Here is a 24,504-nt window from a genome sequence, read left to right as displayed (position 1 = left end):
CGTTAACTACTGAGCCACAACGGGAACTCCTAAACTTTTCCTATTCTATACCCTTGAACTATTAAGAAATTAAAATGTATTCTTTGTAGTCACATGTTCTATTTTATGGATTATTTGAGACCTCACATTGAAGGAGGAAAAGAAGGAGAAAAAAAATCCCACTAGGATCCAAATACCCATCAGGCTACTTAGGATAGGGGATGAGGAGAAGGGTTATGCGATGCTGAGGGATTTTCCTGTGGGGAACTTTCCCCATCTCACATTCCCTGGGTAACATTTCTGAGAAAAAGAAGAACACCGGGGTCATCATCCCTTTCTAGTGATCTTACATCTCTCTCTTTGGTTATGGTCCAAACTCAGAAGGAAGACATATACTAGATGCAGGTATAGGAGGGAGTCATCCCACACTCCCTGAGTTACTGTCCTCAGCGAACATCTAGGAAGACGTGGTTAGAACTTCTGCCCTTGATCCTAGGAGGGAGACAGCATGATAATAGTTTGGCCATAGTTCTCATACCTTAGGTGTAGACATCAGCTTATCCTGGAAAACTGTGGGGGAAAGTCCTTTTGTGTCTTTATGCTATAATAGGGACAAAAGTAATGGTAAGTCACTAAAGATGCTATGCAATTACCATATTAGCTGCTATACTTACTTCCTCATTTAAATCTTTCCTGACCTCCTCATCTCTTCTCTCTCTCTTTTTTTATTGCTGCTCCCATGGCATGTGGAAGTCCCTGGGCCAGGGATCAAACCCAAGCCACAGCCATGACAACACTGGTTCCTTAACCACTCGGCCACCAGGGAACTCCCTCATCGCTTATGTTGAGCTCTCAGGGACCAGTACATATCCCAGGTCCTCAGTCAGTGGATCTTCCTCTTACTTTAGCAGTCACACCCATTCCTCTTCCCCTCATCGTACTCTTCTCATCTGCTTTGGCACAAATAATATATGAGGAGTTATATATGTATAATTCCCTATATGTCTGACTTCTTTTCCCAGCAGAAATGTAAACATTATCGAAAAAAAATACCTTAAACTTTAGTGCTTTCTCATTTACTCACAGCAGAGTATCAAGTGTGAAGGAACAGGCTCAGGAACCCCTTGAGCAAATGACCACCTTCTGCTCCCTGAGTGCCTGGCTTTTCCTCTGGGTTTGCCTTTATGTGGTCTGTTTTTTCATACCCTACCTCCTCTAGAAAACTGTGACTAAAGTAGGCTTTGTTTGATCCAGAATAAACAAGTAAAATATAATTTATAATATAATTTTATATCCTCCAAAATGAGCATGTAGAAACTACCCTTGGAAGGAGACAGTTTAGCTCCCACAGCAGGATGGTGTGTCAGTTTTTGACAATTATGTAACCAATTATATACCCACATAACCATAGAGCTATTTTTCACACTAAAAAATCAATACCCATACTAATTTGTAGACAGTGAGTAGGCCTCGTTTTCTCAGATTTTCCCATGGACGGTGCTATCTCAGGTTAGCTTGGCATATCCTAAATGAAAACCCGTACATTTGGAGACATCATTCACACAAGAGACATTTAAAAAATCACCACTGACCGTCTGATACTTACGAGGAAAGAGGATGACACAGATGTAGGAATTGGAGGTGGTGGAAAATCTGGCCTTGTAATTAGCTAGTAAGAAGGTGAAAAAAATGAATTAAAACATGGTGCCTTGGCGTTCCTGTTGTGACGCAGCAGAAATGAATCCAACTAGTATCCAGGAGGATGTGGGTTCAATCCCTGACCTTGCTCAGTGGGTTGGGGATCTGGAGTTGCCATGAGCAGTGGTGTAGGTCGCAGATGCAGCTCAGATCCCACATTGCTATGGCTGTGGTATAGGCTGGGAGCTACAGCTCCTATTCGATCCCTAGCCTGGGAAATTCCATATGCCATGGGTGTGTCCCTAAAGAGCAAGAAACAAAACAAAACACTGGGCCTTGAAAACAGATGTGCTTAAGGGAAAGACTTAAATCATTTTCAGAAACAGAGAAGCAAGAATAATCTGAACCTGTAAATTGAACTGCTTTCCCTAAGGTGTGCATGATACAATTCAGAAATAAGCTCAAAAGCAACAGGCAGATGATGAAGATGGCACTCTAATGAAGCTGATTGGCCCTCTTCTTTAATGACTTACCAGCTTTCCAGGCCCAGTAATTCGGGTTGAAGAGTTAAATTCAGTAGTCTAACGGAAAGGCAAACTCAACATTCTGTATTTTCAAAAAGTTTTGCAGAGGAATCTCTACTTTATACGAATAGCCACATAGATTGCAACATTCTCTTGCAGAAATAAATTGGGCACTGGGGATTCTGTTTTTCACTAGCATTTCCTAGGATAAGAAGGGATGGTGAAGAGAAGCTGCCAACTCACAAGGGAAGCTGGAAGCTCACTGCCCCCTACTGGCAAACCAGGTGCATGAAACTTCATCTAAAACAAAACAGGGAGTTCCCGTCGTGGCGCAGTGGTTAACGAATCCGACTAGGAACCATGAGGTTGTGGGTTCGGTCCCTGCCCTTGCTCAGTGGGTTAACGATCCGGCGTTGCCGTGAGCTGTGGTGTAGGTTGCAGACACGGCTCGGATCCCGCATTGCTATGGCTCTGGTGTAGGCCAGTGGCTACAGCTCCAATTCGACCCCAAGCCTGGGAACCTCCATATGCCATGGGAGCGGCCCAAGAAATAGCAACAACAACAACAACAAAAAAAAGACAAAAAGACAAAAAACAAAACAAAACAAAACAAAAAATTTTTTAAAGGGATTATGGGAGTTCCCTGGTGGTGCAGCAGGTTAAGGATCTGGTGTCACTGCTATGGCTCAGTACACTGCTGTGGCTCTGGTTCGATCACTGGTCCTGGAACTTCCACATGCAGCAGGCACGGCTAAAAAAAAAAAAAATCACATATGTGAAATGTATGGAAATTGTCAAGCACTATAGAATTTAAAGAATTTTTCATTCAACACAAATAAATATATTTTTTTAGGGGGCCACACCTGCTGCATACGTAAGTTCCCGAGCTAGGAGTTCAATCAGAGCTATAGCTGCCAGCCCACACCATAGCCATTGAACTCACATCCTCACGGATACTAGTCAGGTTCATAACCTGCTAAGCCACAAGGGGAACTCCCAAAATACATTTTTTTAAATGAAATGACCAGTTTCCTAATTTAAGCTTCGAAATCAACAGTTCTTTCTGATCATGAGAGATCAGAACTAAGAGAACACCAAAAGACGGTGGAATGGAAAATCATGGAGTTTCCAGCAAATCATTATTTTAATCAAAAACATTATTACCAATGTCATTAAGCAACTTCTGCTAAAATTTCTAAACTTGCAGGACAGAGCTAGGGCATTAAGTGGTCTACGTATTACATGTATTGTCATACAAGTATGCCAATTATTGTCATTATTGGGATATTTGCAAAAGGAGCAAGGAATCAACCCAGAATCACATAGAGAGAGAGAGAGAGCTGGCTTCTGCCCCCTCACTCTCTTTATTCTCTGCATTTTGTGATTCCCAGGTAAACAGCCTCTGCATTTGGGGGAGACTCTTATGCATTCAACAAAAGGCAAAGGCGAACTTTCTGAATGTGTAGTTATCGAGCCCCCAATCCCTGCTGTACACTAACTCGTGAGGTGGATTTGGAGAACGCAGCCGAGTAGAAATGACAACGAGGTCAGCACAAGAGAGTGAGAGAATCACAAACTAGGACCCACTAGCAAACACAGTACAGACTGTGGTTCACCTCCTGGGGTTGAACAGCCTTCTCCGTCTGCAGTTTCCTCTTCTGTCTATGTGGCCCGATGCCAATGGCAGACAGTGGCCTGTATGTGAAAGAAAACCATACAGATTGACTTGGCAGTTCCTTGGCCATGAGGGGAGAGACTCAGGAATGATCTACTACTTTCCTTGGCCCGTTGTGTCATCTGTGGTAATGGACAGGGTTTTCATGGGCTCCCTAGAACAGTATGCAGGTTTTCCTTGCCCTGTAACTCATAATCGCCGCCACTGAGTTTCTTTTCCATCCTCTACTGCGCCCTGATTCCTAATAATGATGGGGTTTAGCTAGATGATGACCTTTAATTAAAATGTTATATTATTCATTCAGTATTTATTAAAAGCCCATTCTGGGTAAATAAGTGAGTCTTTAAAAATTCTAGAAAGGTCCTGTAGTATGAAGATTATGTTTGAAAGATTGACTGAGGGAGGTGCAAATTCTGATTCCACTATTCAATTTATAAGACGACAAACATGTTTGTTAACTTCCCTGAACTTCTGTTTCCACATCAGTCAAAATGTGAACTGCCTGACCTTCCAAGATCACTGTAAGGATGAATATATAACACCTTTACATCTGTAAAATGGAGATAGTGGTTCTTACTATTATTTCCTTGTGAAGAGTAAATGTTCTTATCAACATTAAATGACATAATATATGTTAAAGGACTGTAGTGCTTGTCATAAAGATAGGGATCAGGAGTTCCCTTCATGGCTCAGCAATAACAAACCCAACTAGTATCAACAAGGACATGGGTTCGATCCCTGGCCTCACTCAGTGGGTTAAAGGACCCAGCATTGCTGTGAGTTGTGGTGTAGATCACAGATGTGGCTCAGATCCGGCATTGCTGTGGCTGGGGTGTAGGCCAGCAGCTGCAGCTCTGATACGACCCCTAGCCTGGGAACCTCCACATGCCACAGGTGCAGCCCTAAAAAGACCAAAAAAAAAAAAGGTAGTGATCAATAAATTTTGGATACTGTATTTGCATATTGCATATGAAGGTTCTTATTATTAAACAGTGATTAACAGAAAAAAAAAAACATGTCTTATTTTAAAGGATTTCCCAATAAAAGAAATACCCAGCCTCTGGTCCAAGAAAAATGTATCTGTACTTATTTCTGAGTCTTTGAAGTAAACTAAAATTAGACAGTCTGAGTCATATCCTTGTACTTCAAGTGCATCAGAGGCTACAAGTCCCCAAAGCAAGATTAACACAAAAACAAAAACAAAAACTACCTCAGGACTTTCTTCTGCTTTCCTCTCGGGCTCTTGTATCGAATTACTATAGCAACCACCACCAATATGATGGCCACAGGGAACAGCACCCCAACCACAATGGAGAAGTCTGCAGCAAAGAAAACCCAAGCCTCGTGAGAGTGTGAGAACGTCACAAGTATACGTCGCCTGGTCCTTATATCTTAATTTATCACAGAGTCCATCTACCCTTTCCCCAAAGAACATGCATTCCCTGGAAAATCTCCCACAGCCAGTAAAATGAAAATGTTATCTTGATAATGGTTATTCTAATATTAGTTGGAGAGAGGAAATCTATTTAAAACATTTCATGTAGGATACATGAAGCATTAGCCTACCAAAAATTCTTAGAAGGGATGATGTTTGCAATAAATTGAAAACAAAGGGCTGGGAGATTGGAAAGATTAGAAAGTAAGGAGCATAGCAGAACAGGAGAGAGACTGTTTAAAATTCAGCCCTGGAATACAATAATGTTTGTTAATTTGCGGGGGAGGGAGCACCCACACCATGCAGAAGTTCCTGGGCCAGGGATCCAACCTGCACCACAGCAGTGGCCCAAGGCCACTTCAGTGACAACACTGACTCAACCCACTAAGCCACACAGGAATGCCTACAATAATGCTTTGTAGAAGATAATATATGGCTAAATGTTCATAACTTCAGGACAGGAAAAATTTCCTTAAACAGGACACACACACACACACACACACACACACACACACACACACACACACACAACTAATCATCAGGGAAGTGGTAAACAAATTGACTATGTTACAATGAAGAGATTCTTTAATCACGCGGCACCACCAAGAGTGAGAAAACAGAATGAAGGAAGTTATTTGCAGCATACATAGCTGAAACATAGCTCCTATCAAGAATATAAGAGAAGTTACTAATTTCTAAGTAATTATACAAGTTACTAAGAGTTCAGCGGAAATAACCTAATAGAAAAATAAACAAAAATGGCTTGAACAAACACTTCCCATAAGAGAAAATCCAAATGGCTGAAAAAAAAAAGTTGCTTTTTTTATTACTACTATTAGCTTTAAAGAGCAAATTTAAACCCCAAAGTGCTATCACTACTAACCTACCACAGTGGCTAAAATTTAATAATTTTATTTATGCCAAATGGCTTAGAGGTTGTAGAACAATAGGAGGAAAAGCAGCTCTCACAAGATGTGGATGCAGTGAAGAGCTACCGCCTCAGGGCAAAGTACTCCTCACCATGGCAACTGGAGGTGAGCATCTCCACTCTGGCTGCTCCCCACCCAAAGGTCTGTAGGAAGATCTGCCTACTGAGCCAGTTCACAGCCAGATCGCCCATCAGGAGAGGAATGGTGGGTACAACAAGCACACAAACATGCAAAGAAAACCCTCGTGAGGTAATTCAAATCAGCCTAATCCCACGTTCAACTAAGGATCGTACATCCTAAAGAGAAACAGTACCATGCAACACAAGAGACAGGGTAAATAAACAAAACAACCCAACTCCAAAGAGAGAGAAATTTGGAGTTCCTATGGTGGCTCAGTGTTTAATGAATCCGACTAGGAACCATGAGATTGCGGGTTCAATCCCTGGCCTCGCTCAGTGGGTTAAGGATCTGGCGTTGCCGTGAGCTGTGGTGTAGGTTGCAGATGCGGCTCGGATCCTGCATTGCTGTGACTGTGGCATAGGCTGGTGGCTACAGCTCAGATTTGAGCCCTAGCCTGGGAATCTCCATATGCCGTGGGAGCAGCCCTAGAAAAGGCAAAAAAAAAAAAAAAAAAAAAAGACAGAGAGAAATTTAAATTGAACCCACAAGAATAATGGAAGTCATATTCTCCGAGAGTTTTACCAGGCTGTTGTGGCTAGAATACATTAAGTCAAGGCTGCTGTGAAAATAGAACAATCATAAGGCAAGAAAATTCAGGAAATTAAGCTCCAATTGCAAATATAAAATTTCAAGAAATCTTTTTGTGGGTAGCAGAAAAACCTAAGCATGTGGAACATGTGATTAAAAAATTGCTGAAGACAGACTGGAGATTAATATCATGGGTTCGATATCTACAGGACAGGAATTCCAAGAGGAAAGAAAATAAGACAATGAAATATTGCATAATATAAAATCAAAGCTTGGAAGAGGAGAGTAATATTCTCAGGTTAAAGTGTACTGTTACCTACTGAAAACCGCGGAGACATCATCGCAGTTGGGAGGGGCCCATCCTTCTTTACACTGACACTGGAGCTCGTGGTCACACACCTAAAGGAGCGACGATCCTGTCAATTTGCTTGCTGGACTGACCTCCAACCCAAAGGCCTATTCATCCATAACTAACTCCATTCTGAAAAAAAACAATAACCCTTGCTCTGCAGCCCCTTGACTGTCTACATAATGGATGAATCGGTAACAGGGATTTTGGTACCAGGTTCTTTGAAGGAACTGATCATTGCATCAAACTACCAGAGTTGGAGAAACTGAATAATAGTCATCATTCAACACTGAAATGTTACTTGACCATCATCAAAACAGACCTAAAATGACACAGGATTCAGCAAGCTTGGGGAAACGTGGTCAAAACTTACTGCGTGTCCTTTGCACTTATAGGAGCAATTGGCTGATTTGTAAACTCTTTCCATGTCCACACATTCTGCATTAATGCAAACCTGAAAGTGACGTGAAAAACTGGAAGTTGGCATTCATGTCCAATGGTTTCAGCTCTGCCAGTTGTTGATTCTGAGATTTAGTCTTGTATTTTTGGCTACTTTTGTGGTTATCAAACTTACTTTTTTATCAGGGAAATCATGGCGTTCTTTGGAAAATAAGAAGATGGAATCTAGATAAGTTTTATAATAAAATGTTTATGGAGTTCCCATCGTGGTGCAGCAGAAACAAATCTGACTAGGAATCATGAGGTTGTGGGTTCAATCCCTGGCCTTGCTCAGTGGGTTAAGGATCCAGCATTGCTGTGAACTGTGCTGTAGGTCGCAGACGCACCTCGGATCCCATGTTGCTGGGGGTCTGGTGCAAGCCAGTGGCTACAGCTCCAATTTGATCCTTAGCCTGGGAACTTCCATATGCCCTGGGTGCAGCCCTAAAAGACAAAAAAAAAAAAAAAAAAAAAAATGTTTAGGAACTCCTCTTTATAGGTTTCTTTCCTTCACGTCATTCCTCATGGGTCATTCCCTTACTCCACCTCTCGAGTTCAACTCTTAAAATTGATATTTAGCGTTGAACTAAGCATTGCAAAAACAATTGCAAATATAAATACAATAAAAAGTACCCATTTCTGGAGTTCCCGTTGTGGCTCAGTGGTTAACGAATCCGACTAGGAACCATGAGGTTGAGGGTTCAATCCCTGACCTTGCTCAGTGGGTTAAGGATCCGGCATTGCCGTGAGCTGTGGTGTAGGTTGCAGACACGGCTCAGATCCCGCATTGCTGTGGCTCTGGTGTAGGCCAGTGGCTACAGCTCCAATTCGACCCCAAGCCTGGGAACCTCCATATGCCATGGGAGCGGCCCAAGAAATGGCAAAAAAAAAAAAAAAAAGTACCCATTCCAAACAACAACATTACGGAAAACAAATTAATGTCACATCATCTCCAATATTAACATAAATATCATTTATGTAAAAGTAAATAGTACTGTTATCATTCTCTTTATTATTATCAGAGAGACTCTCATTTTATTGAGAAACTACCAATTTGAGGGCAACAAAATTTACCTAAATTTAACAACCTAGTGCTAAGCACATGATAGGTGCATATTACCACAGGCCTTCTTTACGAGGAGGGTACCTAAGCCCAGATGGACATTAATCTCTAGCCCCTGTGACTCAGTTTACGGGAAGAGAAGGGCAAAGAAACCATGAGACTTACAAGACATTTCCACCCCTAAGACCCCTATTGGACAAGGACTGATAGAGGTAACTGAGCAAGGCCAATGGGAGAAAACCACATCTTTCTGAACCCCATGTTGGTAACCCCCATCTTAAGGGATAAAAACCCCTATAAGAACAATAGAGAGGGGGACTCTTCTTCCTTCTCCCAGCTGTCCTGGGAGTTGTTTGCTTTCCTGTAATGAAGACTTTGCTTGCTTGCAGAAAAAAAAAAAATGTACATATTAAATAACATTGCAGGGAAGAATGCAGGCAGGCATGGGTGAACAGCATTAGCATCGCTTTCAACACTGTGCTCCATGAAACACCAGGAGGTCCTGCGAAGCAAACCAAACCAAACAAAACAAAAGAGCATTTGAGTAAAAGCCACAATTTCCACTTACCTTCTTATTTCCACACTTGGTGCCATTGGCTACCATGCCTACTTCTTCACCTATGACTTCAGGTTCAAATGCTTTACATGTCAGGAAAGTTACTATACGTCCTCTCCAGGGCAGATATTCCGACCCGCCTTGACAGAACAACTTCCCACACATAACATCACTGGGAAAAAGCCAAAATTTGCAGCATTTGAAATACCAGGATCCAAAATGAAGTTTTTATACAAATGTAAATCACCTCCCTGACTATCAATATTTAACAAGTAAGGGAGTTCCCATCATGGCTCAGCTGTAAAGAAACCAACTGGTATCCATGAGGATGCAAGAGTTCGATCCCTGGCCTTCTCAGTGGGTTAAGGATCCAGTATTGCTGTGAGCTGTGGTATATAGGTCGCAGATGTAGCTCAGATCCCATGTTGCTGTGGCTATGGTGCAGGCCAGCAGCTACAGCTCCAATTCCATCCCTAGCCTGGGAACTCCTATATGTCACATGTGCAGCCTTGAAAAGAAAAAAAATAAATAACTAGCAATATTTCTCCCTGTGACAGAGACTCCTCATTCTCCTTTATATGAGTTTTCCTCTTCAGTAATAGAACCACTGAATGTTAGCCAGGCACACTGTCGCTCAAAAACATTCTCACTTTTCCCAGATTCCCCAGTTTTGGCCAGTGGTCTAAATTGCCAGCCCATGGGAAGGAAACAGAATCTTAATGGCAGATTCTTGAAGGTGGCCTTCCATGAGAGTATATGTCCTCTCTTCAACTTTTTTATCCTTTTTGCTCATTGGGATGTGATAGTTGGAGCTGGAGAATCCATCTCAGACCAAGAGAAACATTTGGGAAAGGAGATCATATGGATGCTGAGCAGGAAGACATTAGGAAGACGGCTTTCTAACATCATGGAGAGTACCGAGGCTATTGGTTTCCATCTTGGTTCAGCTAAGGGTCCTCATTTGTCATGAATGGCAAGAGAATAATTCTCTCAGCAATAATTGTGTCAGCTGAGCCTTGGTTGACACCCCAAGGCATCATGGGGGGTTAACAAAGAACTCTCTCCCGGCAGATTCAGAAGAAACTGTTCAGCACTCACTAAAGCCTTGCATTCACTACCAAAGGGAATAAAATCAACACCAATAAAAGTGAAATCTATTGCTTCATGCAGACTCAGAGGAAAGCTGTGAAAAACTAGTCTGAGAGTGGTAGAATCTGATTCTCCTGATGTTTCTGGTGGCATTTAGAAAATAGGATTGAGGAGAGGAGAAAGGCATGAGAGTGCTTTCCTTGACTCATGTGGGTAGAGCCCGATAAGGAAGGCTCTAGGATGCTGGGAATTCCAGGCTTACTTCCTGCTGTAGCATAGGAAAGCCAAAGACAAGTGACTGAAAGCAGTTCCCTGGTGGCTTAGTAGTTAAGGATCCAATGTTGTCACTGCTGTGGCTCCAGTCACTTCTATGATGCAGGTTCAATCCATGGCCTGGGAACTTCTGCATGTCAAAATTACTGTTACTGTGCAACACATCAGCCTACAACTTCCTGACAAATCTTCTTCCTTTTTATGTCTAGTCCCCTGCTTGGGGTACAGGTTGGTCATCTCTTTATATAGATGGATTTCTATGTGGCTAACTTGGACTTCCTCCAATACAGCAGTCTCAGATTTCCAGACATCTTTCAAGGTGACTAGCTTTCTCCAGGAGAAGCATTCCAGGAGGCCCACGAGAAAGCATCCAGGCTTGCTATGACTCACTCTTAGAAAAGAAGAAAAAGAGAAAGAAAAATGACCTGCCTTGAATTAGCCCTGATTCTTGTAAAGGAGAAGCCACAGGGTATGATTGTCTTTCAGGCTCAGACTCCCCAAAAGATAACCTTATGTCCAAAATATGGTTTGTTTAGTAACATTTATCATGCAGAAAAATGTGGGGTTTTTTTAATAGAAAAACTTTGAGAAATGCTGATTTGTTCATTCAATCTCTAGTTATATATTAATTTGTATGTGTAAAATTTGGAGCAGGCACATGGTTTATTATACTTATGATTTTAAAAGTCACCTTAAGGGAGTTCCCATTGTAGCTCAGGGGTAACAAACCCAACTGGTATCTATGAGGATATGGGTTAGATCTCTGGCCTTGCTCCGTGGGTTAAAGCATCTGGCATTGCCATGAGCTGTGGTGTAAGGTCACAGACATGGCTCAGATCTGGCGTTGCTGTGGCTGTGGGGTAGGCCAGCAGCTGCAGCTCCAATTTAACCCCTAGCCTGGGAACCTCCATATGTCATGGGTGTGGCCCTAAAAAGACCAAAAAAAAAAAAAAAAAAAACCTTAAAATTGCTAGAAGCAAAAAAATATATAGAAAAATCTCAAGTTCAATCCTTGTGATAGTCTATAATTTTTTCCAGAATATCAATACCAAAAGTAAAACAAATCATTTAGGTGAATTGTCAATCTTTTCCCTTGCTGTATTTTTTTGTTATATAATGCCATGGCAAGTTGAAATAAAATCGCATAATAATCAATGTATCACTCATGCCTCTGAATATTTCTACTCTAGAGTCATAATGAATCATAATATTTCTACCCTAGAATTGTATTTCCACACTAGCTGGAAAAGCATCTAAAGTACCCTGGAGAAGCCATGTACAAATTTCCAATCCAGCCCACTCACTGTTGCACATTCCATCTCAAACATCCATTCATTTAGCCGCTGTGCTTGGTGCTCTATGAAGCATTCATCATGAGGGACTGGAAAAAGCGGTATTGGCTATTTGGCTTCCTAACTCAGAGCCTAGTTTAACATATGGCACCAAACAGTCACTCAATGAATGAGGTCCAAATTCACTTTCTCTTTAAATGGGATAAATTGGAACGTGTGGCTAGAAGCAAGCAATTTCCCTAGTCTGTGGAGCAGAAAGGTTCAAATAACGAGGCCACTTACTTTGCTTTACAGGGAATACGCGTGTCATCCACTTTTCGACAGTACCCGTACTTTGACCCACCTTCATTCCAGCTAAAACATGACTTATCAGCAACTTTGGTTCCTGGGACCAGGCACGGTCAGTAGGGACATATTTGGAAAGAAAAGAGATAAGTAGTTCAATGCTACAAAGGATTCATGAACTAGAAACCCACTGACCATGCTCAGAAATACAGGCTGCAATACTTTGATAGCCAGAGAGATGGCTGGGATTAAAATAACCTTTGAAATTGCCTACTTTTGAATAATAGCTAGCTAAATATTTGGAAACATCTGGATGATTTGCTGCAGGTTAAAAAAAAATCCAGGAGTTCCCGTCGTGGCGCAGTGGAAACGAATCCGACTAGGAACCATGAGGTTGCGGGTTCGATCCCTGCCCTTGCTCAGTGGGTTAACAATCCGGCGTTGCCGTGAGCTGTGGTGTAGGTTGCAGACTCGGCTCGGATCCCGCGTTGCTGTGGCTCTGGTGTAGGCCGGTGGCTACAGCTCCGATTGGACCCCTAGCCTGGGAATCTCCATATGCTGCGGGAGCGGCCCAAGAAATAGCAAAAAGACCAAAAAAAAAAAAAAAAAAAATCCATCTAAACAGGAAGACTTAGCTGGAAAAGCCATAGTAATTGTGTTAACAGCCAGCCCTCAGGTAGGTATTGGAAGGCCATCCTGCTGGAGGGTGTAGCTGTGACAGATACATGCTCTCCTGAGTCAAACTTCTACTCTGCCAGGCACAGTGATGAGCAACACGTGTTTCCTCTCTCGTGGCTCTCCCTCAGATTCCCATCAGGTGGGCAAGAGAACACAGTAGTTAAGAATTCAGGTGTTCTGGGGAGTTCCTGTCGTGGCTCAGTGGAAACGAATCTGTCTACCATCCGTGAGGACGCAGGTTCAATCCCTAGCCTCGCTTAGTGGGTTAAGGATCCTGCGTTGCTGTGCCTGTGGCGCAGACCAGTGGTTACAGCTCCGATTTGACCCCTAGACTGGGAACTTCCATATTCTGCAGGTGCAGCCCTAAGACACACACAGAAAAAGTTAAGGTGTTCTATAAGAGCTGTGTGTGATTTAGACACACACAGAGAAAGTTCAGGTGTTCTATAAGAGCTGTGTGTGATTTGTGTGATCTTGGGCAAGTGCCTTAACCTCTCGGTTTGGCTGTGTAAAAATGAGGTTTATGGGAGTTCCCATTGTGGCTCAGCGGTAATGATCCCAGCTAGTATCCATGAGGATGCGAGTCTGATCTCTGGTCTTACCCAGTGTTGCCGTGAGAGGGGCTATTAAGTTGCAGACGCAGCTCGAATCTGGCTTGGATCCCATGTTGCTGGGGCTGTGGTGTAGGCAGGCTGTAGGCAGGCAGCTATAGCTCGATTTGGCCCCTAGCCTGGGAACTTCCATATGCTGCATGCATGGCCCTTAAAAAAAAATGAGGATTTTATAATAGTCCCTCTCTCATAGGACTGTTATGAGGATTCCATGAATTAATACATGTGAGCCGTTGAGAACAGTGCCTGGTTGATAAATATTAAACATGCTTATTACCATTCCCATTTTATCAATAAAGAAACAGAGGATGATATTGATTAAAGCCACTGAGAGAGGAAAAAAAACCAGAATTCATACCCAGTTCTATTGAATCTAAGGCCTCTGCTCCTTCTTTGTGCTGAGATGCCCCCCTTAAAGATCAATGAGCAAGACTGGGAAAACATGATCCCAGCCTTTGAAAAGACAATAACAAAGTTAAAAATAATAATAATAAACCCTATGGAGGAGTTCCTGTTGTGGATTAGCGGGTTAAGAACCTGACTAGTATCCATGAGGACATGGGTTCCATCCCAGGCCTTGCTCAGTGGATTAGGGATCAGCATTGCCGTGAGCTGCAGTGTAGGTTGCAGATGCAGTTCGGATCCTGCATTGCTGTGGCTGTGATGTGGGACAATGGCTAAGCTCTGATTCAACCCCTAGCTTGAGAACTTCCATATGCTGCAGGCGCGGCGCTAAGAAAAGCCAAAAAAAAAAAAAAAAAAAAAAAACCTATAGAGTTTGGGACTAACAGATGTGAACTATTGTATATAGACTGGATAAACAAAAAGATCATATCACATAGCATAGGAAACTATATTCAAAATTTTTATGTATTAAGCCGTAATGGAAAAGATGACAAAATATATATACATACATACATATATATATATATAAAACTGAATCACTTTGCTGTACATCAGAAACTAACACAACACTGTAAATCAACTACACTTAAATTTAAAAACAAGAAAACAAAAATCAAAAGACAAAAAAGCAAAAAAACCTATGAAGACACTGCATTGGTTTCAACAAATATTACCTAATACAGTGATTGGTAGACTCAAATCATTTGAAATAAATTTTATGCTGTGATGTCCAAGATGATAAAATGAGTTTTAGTACCATATTTTCTTGATTATTTGATCATAGTAACATTTATAGGTTCCTTAATTAAAACAGTCACTAAAAATTGAATAATTAGTGATGAATAATTAGGGAAAATCACAATTGCAGTTAGTGCTGCTGATCACAAAGTTTACAGTTAGTGCTGCTGATAATATGGAAAGTATCATTCATATACCTGCTATCATTTTACGTTATAAGTTACTCTTTCCCAATTAAAAATATACACTTCCTCCCCTAGACATTAAATGTCCTATAATGTCATATCTGTAATAATGGCACTGCACAGATATACCCTGTAATTTATTTGACTAATCTTAACTCTTGGACTTTGCATGTTTCCCAATTGTCCACTATCATTTAAAGAAAATATTGGCTGAAAAATCCTTCGTAAATAAATATTCCTGGGCACCATTGTTAAGGAAAGGAGCACACTTTCTTTTTAGGTTGCACATACATTTTTCCAAATTCTCTGTGAAAAGATTGTGCTAATTCATAATCTTACTGGAGTGTATGAAACTAGGTGTTGTGTCGTCTCCTCATCAGAAGTAAGCTTTAACTGCAACAAAGCTTTGCAGTTTAACAAGTGTAGAAAATTAACTTGTCTTCATTTATTGTTCTTACTGTACACTGCACATGTTGATGCATTTATGACATTTCAGACTTCTTGCTAGTGAGTTAACATGATTTTACTGTTTATTAAACATGTGTTCTTCATGATGAACTGTCTGTTTATACTTTGGTCACATTTTCAGCATTTGGAATTTCACATGATTTATAGAATGTTAAAGAGAATGATTCCCCCCCTTACATGTGTTATAAGACTTTTCAAGTTTTGAAGATGAATTTAAAAAATGATAAATGTCTGATCCTTATGAGCTGTAAAATTTGGAATTCTCTTTAGGCAAATCTATTTTTCTGGGCTTTTATAAGGACCACTTTAAAATGTATAATTTAAAAAAGTTTTCTTGGAGTTCCCGTCATGGCGCAGTGGAAATGGATCTGACTAGGAACCATGAGGTTTCGGGTTCGATCCCTGGCTTCGTTCAGTGGGTTAAGGATCCGGCGTTGCCGTTGATGTGCTATAGGTCACAGATGAGGCTTGGATCTGGCTGTTGCTGTGGCTGTGGTGTAGGCCAGCAGCTGTATCTCTATTTCCACCCCTAGCCTGGTAATCTCCATATGCTATGGGTGCAGCCCTAAAAAAAGAGCCAAAAAAAAAATTTTTTTTTAAATAAATAAAAGGTCTTCTCTCTTCCAAGATCAGATAACATATATTCAACATTGTTCGATAGTTTCGAACGTTTATAAAGTCAGGTGTTGGGCTAGGATGCCCTGGGAATAATAATTGTGAACAAAAAAAGTGTCTAGGCATTAGGAAATGTACAGATTTGTAGGGGAGGCGGATATTAAAGGGTCAGGCAAAAAAAAGAAGGTAACAGTATTTATTGCAGTGATTTGTGACCAGGTAACAAAGGGGCTGGTCAGAGCTTCAGTTCTGTGCCAGAGATTTCCTTTCCCAAGGTTTCTGCCATAACTGAGGTCAACCAAGGAAGCACAGGGTCTTTAACCTGCAAAGCCATCTCTGTTTCCACCTGTAACTTAGATGTGCATCTACATAAGCTGTAACTGGAGGAAAGCAACAGCCCAATTCCAGGCCATCAGAGCACTTCCTGACAGCATCAAGCTTTGCTCCTCCAATTGTGTCTCATCTCACCCTAGCCCTACCCAGAGGCTTTCATCCAGGGATTTTTCTAGGTTCCTGCCCATTTATTTTCCAGGTTTTTTTTTTTTTTTTCTTTTCCCTGAGTGTATTGTCAATCAACAATTTTGTGGCTTTCCTTAATCTGATCTTATGTGTATTTTCAGGAATTATGAAAAGTTTTCAGCATGTGAGAACCCTCCTCAAAAATTCTTAGGAATATATATTTCCCCTATTAAAAAATATTCCTCCTTTGGCCATTTAAGTAGGAATCTGGAAATGTAGCAGAAAGGGGGATGAAAATTAAAAATATGTAGACAATATACATCATATCCAATCCAAAGAATTAATATTTTAAAAATTGCCTTTTTGAGTTCCTGTTGTGGCTCAGTGGAAATGAATTCGACTAGTATCCATGAGGACTCAGGTTCAATCCCTGGCCTCATTCAGTGGGTCAGGGATCCAGCACTGCCATGAGCTGTGGTGTAGGTCACAGATGAAGCTTGGATCCCGAGTTGCTGTGGTGCTGGTGTAGGCCAGCAGCTGTAGCTCTGATTTGACCTCTGGCCTGGGAACCTCCATATGCCACAGGTGCGGCCTTAAAAAGACAAAAAATAAAATAAAATAAAATTACCTTTCTAATCAAGTAATGTAGCACATTTAAATTTTGGTTTAAAGTTTTTGAAGATTTTTAAGTTACAATTTTATTTTTAATTTCTTCTTTCATGGTGTAATCAGAGAATATGACCTTGAAAATTCTGGTAAATAATGAACGTTTAAGAATTTTCACTTTTCCTCATTGCTGCTCTGCATTTGCAGCATCCTCTTTTCCTTTTGTCTCCCTTTGCTTACTCTCTGCCCATCTCCCAACATCTTGCTACCCTTACACCCACACTCACACGTGTGCACGCGCGCACACACACACACACACGCACACACACACACTTCCAAGGCTCCAAGGGTATAATTAACTGAGAAGGATCTGGGTTGGGGCTTCCAGATAAAGTACAGAATATCCAGTTAAATTTAAACTTCAGATACATAAAGACTTTTTTTTTAAGCATAAGTCTACTTCAAATATTGAATGAGATACTGATACTAAAAAAAATTGATAATCTGAGATTCAACTGGGCCACTCTTATTTTTATTTGCTAAATCTAGCAACACCAAACTTGACCACTTGTCCAGAATTTTGAGCCAGGACACAGTTTCTAAGACAGAGAGTGGGACAGAATGCTACTTTGGCCACCATTAGACACTGTCACCTGGAATGCACAGAGCCGGGAGTGCCAGGAACACTAGGGTTGGTCCTCCTACCTGGTCCCCACATCTCAGTGCACTGCTCCTGCAGGGTGGGGCATGTCCCATTCAAGCAGTAGCCCTTCCCGTCTTGGCAAGGGAGACCATTGACCTGGAATCGATCACTAGGGCAAAGCCCGGATTTGCCATCACACATTTCAGCCAAGTCACACTCATCTTTTGCTGGTCTGCACACAGCACCGGCCTTTTTAAACTGTAGGGAAATAGAAATGGAGAAAAGGCTTGTTTCCAACCACCGGACTTGCCCAACTATCTCAAATTGATGAAAATGGCATTTTCCCTCTGTCCTTTTTTTTTGTTTTGGTTTTGCAAGGTAATCAGAAGCATTTCAGTTGACATGTGCATTGTATAAGCTAAAGCCATATCCTATTATATCACTTTTTTTTTTCTTTTAGGGCTGCACTATGGCATATGGAGGTTCCAAGGCTAGGGGTTGAATCAGAGCTACGGCTGCCAGCTTACACCACAGCCACAGCAATGTGGGATCCAGGACACAACTGTGACCCACACCACAGCTCAGAGCAATGCCAGATCCTTAACCCACTGAGCAAGGCCAGGGATCCAACCCTCAACCTCATGGTTACTAGTCAGATTCGTTTCTGCTGCACCACAACAGGAACTCCTATATCACTTCTATTGAATTTGGCCAATGCCCTGAGTCTTCAAGCAATTGATATTTCTGAATTTGTAGAGCAAGCATTATAGGAAGAACAATGAAAAAGTACAGGAGAAAACCACGCAGTAAGTTAGATGCAAAGAAGGAAGTTATTTCCCTCTTTGTTGAATGTTATCTTTGTTGAGCTTTTCAAGGAGATTTGAATCTGCAGCTTCAGAGATTTACTGGTGAATCGAATCTTCTGTAGTAAGGAAGATAAGTGTTTACAATCCCAGATCAGCATGCTCTGAAATTTTCCCAGACATTTGTGTTTCCTAATCCTTAATTTCTTTTATTCTATGGTCAGATATTTCAACTCACCATGGAATGGTATATCAAGAGGGAGAAACAACCAAATAGTCACTTGATGCGTTAATTCCATTGCAATCTATTATTGCATATCTTGCTCTTTTGTGCTCAGAGAAACCTAGTAAAACAAATTCTGCCATTTATGCAAATGGGAAGAGGCCCATGTGGATATTGAAAGCATACTCTTCCCTACTTGAAGTGAGCAGGCATGTTCACATATCATCAAAAGACTTTCATGGAGTTCCCTTCACAGCTCAGTGGTTAACAAACCTGACTACGATTCATGAGGATGCGGGTTCGATCCCTGGCCTTGCTCAGTACGTTAAGGATCTGGCATGGCCGTGAGCTGAGGTGTGGGTTGCAGACACGGCTCAGATCCTGCGTTGCTGTGGCTGTGGTGTAGGCTGGCAGCTGGAGCTTTGATTTGACCCCTAACCTGGGAACTTAACATATGCCATTGGTGCTGCCTTAAAAAGCAAAGAAAAAAAGACTTTCAATATCTTTATGCTGGTGACAATAAAACCCAAATTTTCATTGGAGCATGTGAGGCCTTCCAGATTTCAGCCCCTTCCAGCTCCTGTTGGACCAGCTTCTCTATGAGATGTGACACAAATCTTCTTTAGACCTTTTCTTTGTTCTCTTTTCCAAACCCCTCATTTAGAATGTTTTTTCTCTTTCTTTGTACCTGAAATCTACTCGTAACTTTCCAAACTAAGCGAAAGTCTCACTTTCCATGAAGGCCTCTCTGACTTCTGTGCAGATCACTGCTCCTCTTTTCTACACTTAGTGGGAAAAGAACCTTAAATTTGAAAGATACAGGTTTGAATCTTGGCGCTGCCAAGAGTCAGTGGCTAGATGTGTACCCTTAGCACATGGAATTATGCTCTCTGAAAATCCATTTCCCCCACAAGTATTAACTTTTCAAGTCATTATGAAAATTAATTGAAAATATATGTGAAAAATATGACCCAAAGGCCATATACTATTATAATACCTACCTGGGCATTTAATCATGTATCACATTTTCATCTGTTTCAGGTGTGGATATAAATATCATTGCCTTAAGGAAATAGCAAGTTCTTTGAGGTCAAATGCTACTTTTTTTTTTATCACCCATAATCTCTAACAAATAGCTCTTAATAGACACTTGTGGTTTTATTTATTTATATTTTTTCATTGTTAAGGTTGCACCTGCGGCATATGGAAGTTCCCAGGCTAGGGGATGAATAGGAGCTGTAGCTGCCAGCCTACGACACAGCCACAGCAACTCAAGATCTGAGCCATATCTGCGGCACCGCAGTTTGTGGCAATGCCAGATCCTGAGCCCACTGAGCAAGGCCAGGGATGGAACCTGAATTCTCCATGGATACTTAGTTGGGTTCTTAACCCACTGAGCTGAAACAGGAATTTCCCATAAACGCTTGTTCAATACCACGTAAGTTCTCACATTTTCTTCCTTTTGGCCTCTTTTATTTATTTCCTCTCCCTGCAAAATTTAAAAAGAAAACCTATCCCAAACACTACCTATATCCTGGTATTCTATCTACATATTTCTTTTATAAGTGGTTGCTGAACATTTAAAATAGATGCAATTCTGTGTTAGGTAAGTATGACTCAGACCCTGGACGGTAGGAGTCAGTCTAATTGAGAAGACATGCAAACAAATAATCATAATACACAATTCTCCACAACCATAAAATGTAAAATGCTAAATTCTCACTGGAAGAGAAAGTCAAAAAAGCCCCACAGAAAAAAATGATAGGGCATCCTCATCTGTGTCTTTTATCTAAGAAGTTCATCCTCAAATGACATCAAAGGCCGAAGACAGAGGAGCTCCCACGTTACTCAGAATAAAAGATTTTCCACTACACCCTTATGAAAGGCATATTTTATGGCAAGACAAGGAAAATCTAAACAAAAGAAATTGCCTCTGCACTCTGGCCTCCTGTCTCCACTCCACCGTGTGGATCTGCCCTAGGCATCAACAGAACTCCATCAGCAGAAACAGCTGCTCAGCAGTAAGGAACCGCATTCTCCTAGCATCAACAAGACAACTCCTTCAAAGATAACATTCCTTCTTCATCTCGTAAGGAGCCAGGATCGTGCTTAGCTCTGTACTGTGTAAACTGCCAAGAACATGTCATTTAATGCACAGCCCTCTGTCTCAAAAAACTTAATGTAACTGTGCTTTGACTTCTAAGGGTACGATAGTTCTCCGAGCTTTCGGATATGCTCTTCCTGGGTTATAATCCTCCATTTGGCTCAAATAAAAAAGGTCCATTTCTTTCTTAGATGGGACTGGTAAATTTTTGTCCACAGAAGGTAGAGGCAAACAATGATTGGATTTGGCCCAAGAAGATCACATGGCATTTGAAGAAGCAAGAGGCAGGAGTAACTAGTATTGGCTTTGGAACTGGCCATTCTGGAGTTTGCCATTTAGTGGCTCTATTATTCTGCACATTTTCTGCTTTGAGCACAATTAAATAGTTATCCTTTACCTACCTCAAAGGGCTGTTGGAAAATTAAAGAGCCCATGTTTGCAAAGCACTCAGTGAAGACTTGAAAAATGGTGGGAAGCATTATTTCATAGACAGAAAAATATTTGCCTATTTCATTTAACATAACCCTAAGATTTTAATTTAGAAAAAAACAAAGAGGAATCATAATTATTATGACAGAATAAACTAAACGTACCTGGCATTTTTCACAGCATTCTCCAACGGCACATTGAAAATTTACTTTGCTTTTACATGTCTTTGCGTCACAGCAAATGTTGGTACATTCCTAAGAAATACCAGAAATGCAAATACCACATTGCCTTTTGTTTCATTTCTTCACAATTCACAATGTAATTTATTCATCACACAGACCTTTGAGAAGTGTTAAAACGATTTTGGTAGGGGGGAAGCAAAGCTTAACATTAGAAATACTGAGATTTTGGAGCAACTGGTGGTTTACTGTTCATCTGAATTCTACTAACATTTATTTATTTAGGGGTCACAGCATGCAGCAGCTTGATGTGGGATCTGAGTTCCCAAATGAGGGATCAAACCCCAGGCAGCAGCAGTGAAAGTGACAATTCCTAACCACTAGGTCAACAAGGAACTCCCAGCACTGCTTTTTTTTTTTTTTTTTTTTTTGAATATTTTTTCTAGTTCCCCCAATCTCCCATAGTAATACTGAACATGGTCTATTTTTGGTGATACGAGAGGAAACAAAAAAGAAAGGGACAATTTTTAAAACTAAAATCATCTAGATATTTAAGAACATAATCAGTTTGGTTCATCCATTTTGTACCTATCCAGCAGTAAAATTAATCTCTAGAGCATGTACTGAATGTCTAAAAATAGAGTTCTTTATTAAGTTGCACATTTAATTTGACTCTCTGTAAAGCAATATATTTCGTCTTATTCTCGGTGCCTTGTTGCCAAGAAGTCAGACACCAGCACAAGGGAAATTCTTATTGCAGACATTCTGCCCTGTAGCTGTTGAGATGCCCCAAGAGGAGTGATATATTCAGAGTTATAAAAATGTAGGGTTAAAACTCTTGCCCTTATTTCAAACCTCAACATTATGTGGGAAAGGTTCCTTTTTCTCGTAGAAGGGGTAAATGGGTAATTCTATTTTGAAGTTACTAAAAGGCTGCCCCCCTGAGGGCTTGGCGTGGTACTCACATTCCCTTGCATTTGGTATTGATAAGACGGGGCAAAGATCCCATTCAGAATCCCGGCCGCCCCATCAAGAGGGTTGGATCAAGCCAGAAACTTCTAATGGTAACAACTCCTGGGTCCCAAAGCAAGAAGAGATGACCAAGTCCAGCACAGGGAGGCTCTAGCATTGCTAGAACTAACACACCTGCATCCAGTCTTGGCTGCTCCAGGTACCAGCCCAGGGACCCTGGGCAAGCTGTTCACGCTCTCTGAGCTCCATCACAGAGCTGGGTCTAAAGTAACTGCCTGGTGAGTCTCTGGCACATAAGAAATGTGAAGTGTTTCTGACAGAAGGGGACAAAAGGGGACACGAAGCCCAAGCTGGTGAGTGGAATTTAAAAAACAGGGCATGAGGAAGGACTCCTAAGAAGGAAATGAGGAAGATCTTTTTTTTTTTTTTTTCTTTTTAGGGCCAGAGACATGTGGAAGTTCTCAGGTTAGGAGTCAAATCAGAGCTGCAACTGCCAGCCTGCGCCACAGCCACAGCAACGCAGGATCTGCGACCTACACCACAGCTTGTGGCAAGGGAGGCTCCTTGACCCACTGAGGCAGGCCAGGTATCAAGTCTACATCCTCATGGATACTAGTCAGGTTCTTAACTCTCTGAGCCATGATGGGAACTCTTGATTCTTTTATAGTTTATCTCTCAGCAACTGAAAAACAGACAGGATCACTTTAGGAAGAACTTGGTAGTACCTCCGGGGTCCCACAATCACAGTCTTCTCCCATTTCTATCAGCTGGTTCCCACAGGTCGGGGTGGATATGATATCTGTAGGCAACGGAGCATTCAAAACGCAGTTTGACAGTTTATCCCCAAAGAATTTGGCGTAGCTGTCACGGCTGCAGGAACTGAAGTCCTTAGGTAGATTGAATCTGTCAAGGTAAAGAGAGAGAAGGTGGAATGCAGCCAAACAGGCAGGAAGAAATATCCGACCCTGGACTCAAAACCTGACCCAAAAGATCAAACTGAATTCACTCATCAACTGCTAAATCATGAGATCTTTTTTTTTTTTGGTCTTTTCAGGGCTGCACCTGTGGCATATGGAGGTTCCCAGGCTAGGGGTCCAATCGGAGCTGTAACTGCCAGCCTACACCACAGCCACAGCAATGCTGGATCTAAGCCATGTCTGCGACCTACGCTACAGCTCAAGGCAACGCTGGATCCCCAACCCACTGAGTGAGGCCAGGGATCAAAGCTGTGTCCTCATGGATGCTTGCCGGGTTAGCTAACCACCAAGCCACGACTCCCTCATTTTTTGTGCCTGAATTAGCCCACCAGGGCAGACATAAACACCTCCAGCTTGATGAGCAGGTATGGTCATATCTCAAAATATAGCATCCTGGCTGCTCTTTGATAAATTACAAATCCTTCTAATTTATCCAGATAATCTTATTCAGCCTTGGTCATTTGGGTTGTGAGGGCCTAAAGGCAGGAAAATTATATTTATTTATATGCTTAAAAATTCACTTCCTTCCGAGGAATTTCTACCGACAGACCCTCTACATTCCACAAATAAAGATGAGGTTTAAAACTGCAATAATATCTGGGAGAGATAACACGAGATATGTAATGGCACGCAGCCATGTGCTGTTTTGTCGAAGGGCATGGGAGACTCACCCTAGCTTGAGTGAACTGGGAGAGGAACACACAAATGAGGAAATGAACACATAAAAGGGATTGTGGGGTTTTTAAAGATAAAATTCCGGGGTAATTTTGCCTACGGCAAGGCAGGAAAGGGTAATCTCTTCAAAGACGCTTCATCTTTCTGTGAGCACATTCTTCTTTAGATTTTTTTCTTCTAGAACTTTTCCCTTTCCACCCCCCGATCTGAATTCATTGAACATTGGGTAAATGCTAATGAGTTTCGGACACCAGAGCTGGTATAGAGAAAATGAGGATAAAAGGACATGTCAGTCCAACAGGAAAGAGACAATATATTTAAACTATGACTCAGTTAATGAAAAACATCAGCAATAGATGAGGGATAAAGTAGTTTGGAGAGATACACATCCATGATTACGTCCTGATACTGCTATTCAATCATTTGAAAGCTTGAGCATGTTGCTGCTGCTGACCTAAAAGAGAACAGCCCAGAGTGAACCCCACACAGCATCTTTCCAGA

General features: G+C 41.5%; 1 protein-coding gene and 1 long non-coding RNA gene across 16 annotated transcripts in view; one reads left to right on the top strand and one right to left on the bottom strand.

Annotated features, from left to right (window-relative positions):
• Window positions 1-24,504, bottom strand: part of ADAM28 (ADAM metallopeptidase domain 28) — a 64,837-nt gene that overhangs the window by 511 nt on the left and 39,822 nt on the right. For 2 of the 13 annotated variants that reach the window (XM_084997720.1, XM_005670434.4), the window contains exons 12-22: window positions 23,077-23,254; window positions 21,365-21,454; window positions 17,704-17,899; window positions 12,231-12,333; window positions 9,307-9,466; window positions 7,611-7,691; window positions 7,209-7,287; window positions 5,027-5,135; window positions 3,758-3,836; window positions 1,586-1,648; window positions 518-580 (exon numbers count right to left, since the gene is read on the bottom strand). In XM_084997720.1, the coding sequence (XP_084853846.1) occupies window positions 518-580; window positions 1,586-1,648; window positions 3,758-3,836; window positions 5,027-5,135; window positions 7,209-7,287; window positions 7,611-7,691; window positions 9,307-9,466; window positions 12,231-12,333; window positions 17,704-17,899; window positions 21,365-21,454; window positions 23,077-23,254 (1,201 nt within the window). Of the gene's footprint in view, window positions 1-517; window positions 581-1,585; window positions 1,649-3,757; window positions 3,837-5,026; window positions 5,136-7,204; window positions 7,288-7,610; window positions 7,692-9,306; window positions 9,467-12,230; window positions 12,334-17,703; window positions 17,900-21,364; window positions 21,455-23,076; window positions 23,255-24,504 lie in introns of all 13 variants that reach the window. The other 11 variants (XR_307326.4, XR_014828384.1, XR_014828383.1 and 8 more) reach the window with 11 other exon arrangements.
• LOC146396455 (uncharacterized) overlaps window positions 1-24,504 on the top strand; it is a 548,277-nt gene that overhangs the window by 486,654 nt on the left and 37,119 nt on the right. The window lies entirely within an intron of this gene.

This window comes from Sus scrofa, chromosome 14, assembly GCF_054392235.1.
Source record: "Sus scrofa isolate SSC_HxYL_T2T_F1_AM1 chromosome 14, Sscrofa_HxYL_maternal_Yorkshire_Landrace_v2.0, whole genome shotgun sequence".
NCBI lineage: Eukaryota > Metazoa > Chordata > Mammalia > Artiodactyla > Suidae > Sus > Sus scrofa.
This window is presented reverse-complemented; position numbering and strand designations above follow the sequence as displayed.